Source organism: Coregonus lavaretus, assembly GCF_964263955.1.
Source record: "Coregonus lavaretus genome assembly, chromosome: 40".
NCBI lineage: Eukaryota > Metazoa > Chordata > Actinopteri > Salmoniformes > Salmonidae > Coregonus > Coregonus lavaretus.
In genome coordinates, this window is record NC_140027.1 from 12575313 (window position 1) to 12587381 (window position 12069).

The following is a 12069-nucleotide window of genomic DNA, read 5'->3' on the forward strand; positions in this document are numbered from 1 at the left end:
CAGAGTTAGCCATCCCTGAGACCGGTGTGGTAACTTGTATGTCTAAAGTTTAGTAATGATGTTAGGAACAATGGGACTTTTTGTAAAGTGGCTTTATAAATGAAAACATAGCAATGTATCAACCAACGTGATATCGGAGGGCCAACCAACTTTCTGGTAGAGAATGCAGTGATGAGTACTAAAATTGTCGCCCGTAATAAAGCGCAATGCACTATGATAAACAGCATTTAATGGCTTTAATGAAGTGGCAGCTGCGTTCATATAGATGATGTGGTCCTCTGTAGCTCAATTGGTAGAGCATGGCGCTTGTAACGCCAGGGTAGTGGGTTCGATCCCCGAGACCACCCATACGTAAAAATGTATGCACACGTGACTGTTAAGTCGCTTTGGATAAAAGCGTCTGCTAAATGGCATATTATTATTATTATAGTCTAGGACCGACGTCGACTGAATAATCTGCTTTCTACTATTTAGCGAGAGGCAGGACCTATTTCGATAGAATAAGCCCATTTTTCTCAGCTTCTTAAGTAACTCATCAATATGCTTTTTAAAAGACAGCTTGTCATCTATACAAATGTCAAGAGTGTGCAAAGCTGTCATCAAGGCAAAGGGTGGCTATTTGAAGAATCTCATATATAAAATATATTTTGATTTGTTTAACCCTTTTTTGGTTACTACATGATTCCATATGTGTTATCTCATAGTTTTGATGTCTTCACTATTCTACAATGTAGAAAATAGTAAAAATAAAGAAAAACCCTTGAATGAGTAGGTGTTCTAAAACTTTTGATCGGTTGTGTATATTTATCTCTTTTTTAAATATATTTTCCTTTATTATTTTCCCCCAACACCACCACCCCTCCCCTAATTGGCGTAAAACTAATGGACAACAACACTTAGGCTTCTACTTCCGGCTTATACATACTATATACATTTGACGGACACAATGTATTTTACAATAGTTATCTTTTGTTTGTTTTTAACTCCTTCCTTCATCTAATCCCTATCTCTGAAGAGCATCCAGTTTGATTTCTATTTGCCATATATTTTTAACAGTGCTGTTTCACAAAAGTGCTGATCCTACTGTATATAAATTTTTCGGACACAGTATATTTTATATTAGCTATCTTGTTGTTTTTCGTCCCACCCTTCAGCTCCACTCAACCCCTCCCATCTATCTCTTAACACCATCCATTTTTTATTTCTATTTGCCATATATATTTCAACTGTGTTGTGATGTTTCACAAAAGTTCGGAACTTTTCTATTCTCATAGTTTCTACAGATTGTAAATTAAAGATAAAAAATTTTGCTAAAATTATTATTATATTATTGATCGATTGACTATGACTTTTCAAACCACCCAGTAGTGCTATTTGCAGAGTTAGCTCCAGGTAAATGTTGCAATTCTGTCAAGTAACTTTTAAACCAGGTACATGCAGCATGGTCTAGGTCAATTGAGGAAAGCCTCTGAATTAGCAGTGAGTGATCAACACTATCGAAAGCCTTTGACAGGTCAATGAAGAGGGCAGCACAATGTTGCCTTATATCCATACAGTTAACCAAATCATTTGTAACTAGGGATGCAGCAGAGATATTGCTATGACCTGGTCTAAAACCCGACTGATGTACATTTATACTGAACAAAAATATAAACGCAACAATTTCAACGATTTTACTGAGTTACAGTTCATATAAGGAAATCAATCAATTTAAATAAATTCATTAGGCCCTAATCTATGGATTTCACATGACTGGGCAGGAGCGCAGCCATGGGTGGGCCTGGGAGGGCATAGGCCCACCCACTTGGGAGCCAAGCCTTGCCAAACATAATGAGATTTACCCCACAAAAGGGCTGTATTACAGACAGAAATACTCCTCAGTTTCATCAGCTGTCCAGCTGGCTGGTCTCAGACGTTCCCGCAGGTGAAGAAGCCAGATGTGGAGGTCCTGGGCTGGCGTGGTTACACGTGGTCTGCGGTTGTGAGGCCGGATGGAAGTACTGCCAAATTCTCTAAAACGACGTTGGAGGTGGCTTATGGTAGAGAAATGAACATTCAATTCTCTGGCAACAGCTCTGGTGGACATTCCTGCAGTCAGCATGCCAACAGCATGCCAATTGCACACTCCCTCAAAACATCTGTGGCATTGTGTTGTGTGACAAAACTGCACATTTTAGAGTGGCCTTTTATTGTCCCCAGCACAAGGTGCACATGTGTAATGATCATGCTGTAATCAGCTTGTTGATATGCCACACCTGTCAGGTGGATGGATTACCTTGGCAAAGGAGAAATGCTCGCTAACAGGGATGTAAATAAATTTGTGCACCAAATTTGAGCTAAATAAGCTTTTTGTGCATATTAACATTTCTGGGATCTTTTATTTCAGCTCATGAAACATGGGACCAACACTTTACATGTTGCGTTTATATTTTTGTTCAGTATAGAATACATTTCAAAGATAAGAAAGATCTTAGCTGAGAATTAATCAAGGATTCACATTTTTTAGCTAGGCAAGAAAGTTTAGAAATAGGCCAATGAATAATGAGCGAAACATGAGCTAAACCTTCCCTACATAGGAAATAAAACGTGATAACTTGCTCTATTTGTGCGTGATTGTGAAATTAATTATGACACACAATTTGGACAATGAACCTATTGTCTTACACCCACTGCTCTCTCCAGCTACTCTTGCCCTATGGTTCTGTTGCTCCCACGGGATTAAATGTATGTTCACTGACATCTATATCTTTCTTACAGGAGAATATTAGTGCCAAATTATTTGTTTGTTTGGTTTGTTTCTTTTTCTCATTTATTTCACATTTAAATTCATCTAGTGCTCCAATTGCCCTGAGTATAGAGGGAGGACTGGAGAGGCGGATGTGGGCAAAGTGGACATGGCATACCGTGTCGTTGCTGACCATGTGCGCACCCTGTCTGTCTGCATTGCTGACGGAGTCTACCCAGGCATGTCTGGGGCCGAGTGAGTCAAACTGCTGTTAGTCTCTCGCTGCACCATGCTCTGATTTTGGCTCATGCACAACAGGCAATCTGAAAGATGCCAGACTTACTAAGCTTTTCCTCTTCATTTAGGAAGGAAATTATAACACCTAAAGGTATAACAAAAGGGTAGTTAACGCTAGAACCGCCTGGCCTTTGACATTTTAGTCATTTTAGCAGACGCTCTTATCCAGAGCGACTTACAGTTAGTGAGTGCATACATTTTCATACTGTAAGTACCTGATAGAGAACGTTGAGAGCGTTACCAGGCGTCTCCTTTAGCATCAGATGCATATCAACCCGCAAGGTGCCCAAATATAAGCACGAACGCGTGATAAATAGTGCATAAACACTAGTGGCACAGTGGTCTAAGGCGCTGCATCGCAGTGCTAGCTGTGCCACTAGAGATCCTGGTTCGAGTCCAGGCTCTGTCGCAGCCGCCCGCAACCGGGAGACCCATGGGCGGCGCACAATTGGTCCAGCGTCGTCCAAGGTAGGGGAGGATTTGGCCGGCAGGGATGTGGGTTCGTTTCCCACGGGGGGCCAGTATGACTGTAAGTCGCTCTGGATAAGAGCGTCTGCTAAATGACTAAAATGTAAATGTAAAAATAAAACAACTATTAGTTATATGTTTAGATAGAGTCAAGGATATGTGTTGTCTAATTCTACAAACTTCTAGTGAAAAATATGCTATTGGAAGAATAATCATTTGGTGGTGTTTATAAAGGTCTTAGAACATAATAGCATTTTCATTATTTTATGTTACAAGTCCATCACAAAGAAGTCCATTATAATGTTGTTTTGGCAGGTCTAAAGAAACATTGTGGAAATAAGAAAATGTATTTAAAAGAAAACAGAATAGCATATTTAAAGTTTATTATGTTTATTATGTTACTAGTCAAAACATTTGACTCTGAAGGAGGATTTGATAAAGTGATGCTCCTTTCCCTGCATCTGTCAATTACAAGATGTACCCATCTCTAAAATGTACAATTTGACAACTGATAATATTGTCACTCATCAGACTATTGTCAATTTAATCTTGTCTTATTATGTGTGAAATTAGTTTCGGTGTAGTTTCGATGGGCCGGCTGTGCAGGCTGACAGGCCTTTGTTTCCCCTCACTCATCAACTTGGATAGAGTCTAGGATATGTTTTGCATTATTCTAAAGGCCTGCTGCAACACGTAGCATGTTTTCGTTTCCCTTACAATACATTTGAATAGTAATAGAGTTACAGTAAATAAAACAGTCCCATAACAGCTTCTTTTTACAAAGTAAAACTTAAAAGAAAATGATGATATCCCACAAGGCGCGCGGTTAAATTCTTTGCTATAAACATGAGTGCCAACGCTGATAAAGACATAACACAAAGTCGTCATTACACTATTGTCTTTCTAAATGAAATCAACCTCTTCACGCACCTTATCATTCAGTTAGGCCTAATTTAAATTCAATTGTGAAGTAACGTGCACAATTATCACCCATTCATCCATTTGTCATTCATTCAGTGAAGAGCGAGAGAGACGCATTCGCGCCTGGCTGGGTACCAATGTCCTACAGCGCATTATCTTGACGGGTGTTGGGAATAGGTGTGAATAAAACAGGTAAAAAGGCGCTATAGGCTGTTTGTGATTTCAAAATTCTGACAAATGAGCAATGTAAAATACAAACATTTTGGAGGAGCAGGACGTCTTCTTTTTTTTTTTACAAAATCAAAAGTCAGTTGCTGTTGGCAGATAGCGGTTCTAGTGTAAAAGGTTAAATTAACTGAGACTAATATTTCAATCTAAAATTAACATATCTCAATCCCAAAGATTGAGAAAGAAGATTGAAATGGTGAAATGTGTCTGGGATTGAGACAAAACAGACTGTGGGAGGTCTGAACACATCTGACAATAATTGGACAATTGTAATTCTTATTCTCTTTCAATTATTGTGCGTGTGCGTGCATTTGTGTGGGCCTGCTGCAGATTGGTGTTGCGCCGTATCCTCCGGCGAGCTGTGAGGTTCAGCACTGAGGTACTGCAGGCCCCTGAGGGAGCGCTGGCAAGCCTGGTACCCACAGTTGCTCGTATCCTGGTGAGTTTGGGCCTGATATCAGACTTGTGCCCTTTGTGCCATCATGGTCTTGATCCTCTCTCAACCACATCTCATTCTACAGGGTGATGCTTATCCTGAACTGCATAAAGAGACAGATAGGGTAAGTTAATTACCATGAAATGAGAGAAATTACATCAACAACACGACAACAACAACACATTTAATGACGGTTCAAAAAAAAAAGAAAAAGTGCATATACAAAATTCTGGACATTTCGTACACAGCCACATTTCCTATTAAGATCGGTTTTATTTATTTTCAGATCATTGATATAATCAATGAAAACGAGGCCCAGTTCCTGTCCTCTCTGAAGCAGGGGCGCAGAGTGATTGACAGGACACTCCAGAGATTGGAGAAAAATGACACTCTATTCCCAGGTCAGCTTCAGTATTAGGATACTAGGATACAGTACTAGGATAGGGTAGGGTTTGTAATAGGGTATTTGTGTTCTACATTTTTTGGGGCAATTTATTTCTGTAGTCAATCCTTTGTGTGTGTGCTTATCTCCTAGCGCCTGTGGCCTGGTCTCTGCATCGTAACCTGGGCTTTCCTCTGGATCTCATTGGACTAATGCTGGAGGAGAAGGGCTTGAGTGTTGACCAACAGGCCCTTTATGAGTTGGCCATTGAAAATGAAAAGGTAACTACAGTCAGTGCTTTTCTTTTCCTCTCCTTTTCTCTACCTGAAGCAAATATTGGTAGTCTAAGTTAGCTTTATGAAGCTGCATAGCCAATTACTGTAAAGTAACTGTCCAGTGTTTCCTGATTCTATGAAATATCACCTATAATGAATTACAATGAGTGAAATAGTTTTCCTTCCAAAAAATTGTAATTAGGTATTTCTGTGTTTTGAATGGTGTGGGCGTATACCAGTCATTACAAATATTAATGTGAGTACACCGCTGATTGGCCAGCTCAGCCAATGAGCCAACATGTTCTATGAGGATATAGCAAGCATTGTCGAAACAGTCTGTTTGAGATTCAAATTTGAGGTGGAGTTTTTGTGTTTTTTCTCCAATTTATGCTTTGGCCACAAATACGAGTATAGGACGAGTCAAAAACAATATTTGGGTATGCGTTAAATGTGAGATTTTCACTGGACATCTACTTTAAACATTAAACTTTTATGATTTTACCACATATTAGTTTGTTCCTTTACTCAACACTGCATTATTTAATGAGTACTACATTTACATTAAAATGATAAATTCATGCTTAAGAATAAATTATTTATGGTTTTAATCTATTGAAACTATGTGAGGCCATCCAGCTTTTTCAGCGTTTTTTGCAGATTTTTACTGACAATTATGTACCCCATTCCATGGGAGTCTCTCCTCTCCCCACCTTAAGTGTAAGGTTCAGACCTCTATTGGGGATACGCTGGTCCATCTGGATCTGCACAGCCTAGCCCAGCTGCAGAGTGGAGAAGTCCCCCACACAGACGACTCTCCCAAGTACCACTACAGCTTGGCACAGGATGGCAAATATGGTATGAATGAGTTCTCGAGATGGAGACAACATGCTCACTCACAATTACAGTAATTAGTCTAAAATGGTTGGGTGCTGGATCCTCGCTAGCAAAATCCTTAGAGAATGATTTAGACAGCACTCCAAAGGATAATCTTCAATACTGCTCCAAAGGATAATATTCAATCAATATTATTATATTCAGGTCAATTATCCTTTGTATTGCTGTCCACTTTATTCTAATAATAATAATAATAATAATAAATAATAATAATATGCCATTTAGCAGACGCTTTTATCCAAAGCGACTTACAGTCATGCGTGCATAAATGTTTGTGTATGGGTGGTCCCGGGGATCGAACCCACTACCCTGGCGTTACAAGCGCCGTGCTCTACCAGCTGAGCTACATTCTCTCTGAAAGGAGCCCTGTGTTTTTTTATCCAGTGTTCCAGCCCTGCCATGCTACCGTGCAGGCCCTGTACTGTGGACAGTCTCTTGTCTCGAAGGTGGCCGGGGGCCAGAGGTGTGGTGTGGTGCTGGACCGGACCTGTTTCTATGCAGAGCAAGGCGGGCAGTCCCACGACCAGGGCTTCTTCATCAGAGATGGACTGCCGGTCAGTGTTCGCTACACCTTGTTTAAGACGCCATGTTTATGTCATGTTTAAGTGCACTGTGTCACAACGCGTGTCTGTGAGCTGCTTGTTAGGGATGGGTCTGAAAATGTCCATACATTGCATGTTCAACTTTCCTGCATATGAATGTCTGCACCTGTTGTATTTGGCGCATGCTGCCAATAAAATTTGATTTGATTTGAATTATCCCTCAGCTAAATATTTACTAAACTATTGAAACTAAATTCATTGAATCATTCCTTTCATGGTATATTTACTAGCCTAGTTAGCTGAATTGGCTGGAGTTGATCCCTAGGGTTTTGGGATGTTGTGTGTGTTCCCTCAGGATATCCTGTACCCTGTTGAGGCTGTGCAGCTTGCTGGGGGATATGTGGTTCATCAGGTCACTGCTGCTGAAGTGCTGAGAAAAGGAGACCAGGTCCAGCTCTACGTAGATGAGGTATAACAATGTTCTACAGGTCACCTCTTAGCTTACACAATAGACCTTATTTAAACAGCAGACATGATCATTTGAAATCCAGCCTAGTTGGGTAGAAGAAAGCAAAAGTGCTCTGTTGAAGTCTATGGAAAATAGTGCTGAAACTATCCTCGCGTTCAACCTTTAAATGAACAAATAAGTCATCAATCATCAGAGTATCTATAGTCACACTGTATTTGACTGCCAAACCTGTTTAAACATATGTTGGTTACCATAGACCAGGGGTGTCAAACTCATTCCATGGAGGGCCTAGAGTCTGCAGGTTTTTTGGATTTTCCTTTCAATTAAGCCCTAGACAACCATGTGTGGGGAGTTCCTTACTAATTACATTTACAGTTTAGTCATTTAGCAGACGCTCTTATCCAGAGTGACTTACAGTTAGTGAGTGCATACATTTTTTTTTTCAATTAAGTGGGCTTAATTCATCAACCAAGTACAAGGGAGGAGCAAAAACCCGCAGACACTCGGCCCTTCGTGGAATGAGTTTGACACATGCCATAGACAAATGTAGGTTAGCTTATAAAAAATATTTATTCATAAGGCTTCTGCAACAAAACTACGGGTGTGTGTTATTTGTGATATATGTGTGTTTGTGCGCTTTAAATCTATCCGACTGGGCAAAAACTGGTTGAATCAACGTTGTTTCCACATAATTTCAACCAAAAAATGTAATGTGAGGATGTTGAATCAATGTGAAAAACTGATTGGATTTGCAAAAAGTCATCAACGTAAGGGAATTTTGTATTTTTTTCACAAAACTTTTCACCTAAATCCAATGACAGGGTGACATTTTTGGTTGATTTCATGTTGTATTCACATGAATGTAAATCAAAACTAGACGTTGAACTGACATCTGTGCCCAGTGGGATGTTTGTGACGTATACTTTGTCATAAATATGATTATGTTAATAGCATATTACATGTCATAATTGAATTTGCTAATAAGAAAATACATGTTTATTCACATCCAGCCACAGAGACTAGCCTGCATGGTCAAGCACACAGCCACACACGTCCTCAACTTCGTCCTCCGTCAGCTGCTGGGTCCTTCTGTGGAGCAGAGAGGCAGTCATGTCGCTGCAGACCGCCTACGCTTTGACTTCAGCGTCAAGGTATACAATACGACCCGTTTTTAGCCCCTCTTGAATTTGATCATTTGTCGTTGTCCTCTTGGACTTTACATTTTTAAAATACTCATAGCAGCCTTGGGTGATTCAGCTTATAGTATGACAAGTATCGTATATTATCTATCCACACATTTAAAACCAAATTCATCACAGAATTTCGAAAACAAATGTATATAAAGCGTATGTGAAACGTAAATGAATCCTGGCCGAAACGAATCCTGGACCCTGCCCAGGCTGTGGGTCCAAGATCCAGTACCAGGTATTGTGACGCAGCAACACCCTATGCTGATGTTCATGTGCAGAAACGTTCAAATACAAAGTTGCAACACAAGCGATATTCGTTATTCTCCGTTGGTCATTCATCTTTTGTTAGCCAGCAAAGGTTAGCTAGAATACTATTAACTAGCTTAATTAGGTAAATCAGCTCAAATAAAATACAATTACATAAAATAAGAGGAAGGGGTGACATGGACTGTCTGTGAAACCAAGACCTTACTGGAGATCTGGGGAGATGAGGATCAAGGCGGAATTTTCAAACACCCACAAAAACACAGTGTTGTGTGGGAAAATGTGTCCTGTACTGCTCTGCATTCCTGTACTGCTCTGCAATTTGTGAACGTATGGGGGCAAAAGGCTACACAAGGAATGCAGAGCAGTACAGGACACATTTTCCCACACAACACTGTGTTTTTGTGGGTGTTTGACAATTCCGCCTCGATCCTCAGGATAGGAGGACCAAGAGGAAAAGGAAGGCACCTGACACACACAGCACCATGGCAGCAATTGCAGACACACAGAAGAAACAATTGGTGGAGTTCATGAAGTTGGAGACTGACCGCCTCTTGAGCGAGGAGGAGCAGGCGGATCAACTGGTGGCATGTACAGCAAATGAGGAAAATAACAGTGAAAGGCAGCTTCAGCAAATGGAAGAACTCCTCAGTGAGAATAAGAGCTTTCTTACTGTGTTTCAGCAGCTAGCAAACACATTTGAACATGTGGCAAGGGCCCTTGTCCCACCTCACCAAAGCTGTCCCCCAACAACACAAAGCAGGCCCAACAGCACAGCGTGGTATCCCACCACAACACCATTTGGAGCTTCAGTGTACTCACCTATACACCATTTAGAAGGCTCCATCAACATCCACCACGACCACATGTCGTCGTCTGTAGCCATCCATTGCAGAATTTTTGTCTTGTCTGATTTGATAAAATACATATAATTCTAATTAGTTCAGTTTGGTTTTTAGATAATAAATCAGATTTAACAAACATCAATTGATGCAAATATTTATTATGTAAGGGATAAACGCCGTCGTTCTCTACATTACCTTGGAAATAATGGACGACGCAGCAGGACGAGGCGGAGCCGTTCATTCCTTATGTTCCGTTGCCATGTTCAGTGGCAACGTTCTTATCCCTTGCCTACTGCTAGCTAGCCAACTAGCTATGGCTACACAGTCACTACCTCTGCAGCCAGAATAACAGCAATGTTTATTCCGTTGCATTTGTTTAAGCTGTTTATTACATTTACATTTTAGTCATTTAGCAGACGCTCTTATCCAGAGCGACTTACAGTTAGTGAGTGCATTCATTTTTCATACTGGCCCCCCCGTGGGAAACGAACCCACAACCCTGGCGTTGCAAGCGCCATGCTCTATCAACTGAGCTACAGGGGACTGTATTCATAAACCATGTGCCATGGAATCGGTACATATCCCGCTTATACCACAGTTGCCAAAGAAAACAATACTAAGCACACCGGTAGAAATAAAAAACAAATAATTAATAATTTCATTTATATAAGCAAATTCATACTTTCTCATCTTTTGGTTGCTATCGACGCGACCCAGTCGTTTGTTTGATATTTATGGACGTGACCCAGTCGTTTGTTCTTTATGTTCCGTTGCCATGCTCACTGGCAACGTTGTTATCCCTTGCTTGCTAGCTAGCCAGCTAGCTACGGCTAACACAGTCATGCCCTCACCAGCTAGAATAACAGCAAAGTAGCTGTTTTCTATTGACATTCATTTCGATACATCCATAACAATAAGCTGATAATACCCCATTTTGGCCTTGCATAGCTAGAAAAGTTTACCTTCTCGTCAGGACACTCATCAACACTGACTGTTAATTACGAGGAGTTCACATTTAAGTGATAATGCCCTCGAAGCCGGTGTTTGGAGGATATATTGGCACAGGTGTTGTTAGGCCCGAGACGAAGTCGAAGGCCGGCAAACCGTGCCAATATATTCAAACAGGTTACCAACATATTCAAATAATTAAAAACGTTATTTTGATTTAGTCTTACTATTTTATCCTTCCACGAGATATAGTCCCGACACAAATCTTGGGTTGCCACCCAAGCCGGCTGGTCGTTCGTTCGATCGATTTGGTTGCCAGAGACACGACCCAGTCATTAAGTATTTTTGTTCTAAATCTATGGACTCGACCAGTCATTCGATCTAAATGTTCCGTTGCCATGATGGCTGGCAACATTCTTATCCCTTGCTCGCTAGCTAGCCAACTTTGGCTAAAAATGCTACCAGAATTACAGCAAAATCGCTTCATTTGCTTATATATTTAAGCTGTTTTCTAGTGATTTTTTTGGGGGAATACATCCATAACAATGAGCTAATGATGTGCGATTTCGCCTGGCATAGAACATTTGCCCTCTTGCCAGGCCACAGTTCAGAAGAGATAGCCAACTACATAGCTAACACAATCACTTCAAACTGAAGCTGGAATGACCGCAAACTAGCTGCATTTTGTGTTTTTTATTGACATTTCTTTGTATATATCCATAAAGACTATGCTGATTCATGATTTTGACTGGCTGAGAAAAGCTGCCTGTCTGTCTCGTCCTGACTCCCGACACGTTCATTAGCATAGGACAGCTGGAGATCGAATTTCAATATCGAAACAATGTTGCAAATGTCGGAGAGACGGATTATTACAAATCTCCGCTGTTGAAAACCAAATACTATTCTAAAAGAAATGGGAGATAATGTCTAGATGCTTTTTATACTGTAGTTCTAGAATATTCAGTACATTGCCTGGCTGAGCTAATGAGACAGTGGTTTGCGCAGTCAGATGGAACAGAGTAAATAGGCATTTCAATGTCATAGATTTAGCCTGTGGTAACTTGTGGAATATACACCGTCTGGAACGCGGTTTTAACCAATCAGCATTCAGGATTAGACCCACCCGTTGTATAATGACAATGTAATAGCCAACGATTGTCATCTTGAATAGATAAGGCCCCTGTA

General features: G+C 40.6%; 1 protein-coding gene across 1 annotated transcript in view; it reads left to right on the forward strand.

Moving 5' to 3' along the window:
* LOC311113702 (alanine--tRNA ligase, mitochondrial-like) overlaps positions 1 to 12069 on the forward strand; it is a gene marked incomplete at its 5' end in the record, with an annotated part of 29136 nt that overhangs the window by 2853 nt on the left and 14214 nt on the right. The window contains 9 exons of the mRNA XM_084157003.1: positions 2835 to 2980; positions 4970 to 5078; positions 5161 to 5199; positions 5362 to 5476; positions 5611 to 5738; positions 6449 to 6587; positions 7011 to 7180; positions 7524 to 7637; positions 8648 to 8788. Of these exons, the coding sequence (XP_084013129.1) occupies positions 2835 to 2980; positions 4970 to 5078; positions 5161 to 5199; positions 5362 to 5476; positions 5611 to 5738; positions 6449 to 6587; positions 7011 to 7180; positions 7524 to 7637; positions 8648 to 8788 (1101 nt within the window). The remainder of the gene's footprint in view (positions 1 to 2834; positions 2981 to 4969; positions 5079 to 5160; positions 5200 to 5361; positions 5477 to 5610; positions 5739 to 6448; positions 6588 to 7010; positions 7181 to 7523; positions 7638 to 8647; positions 8789 to 12069) is intronic.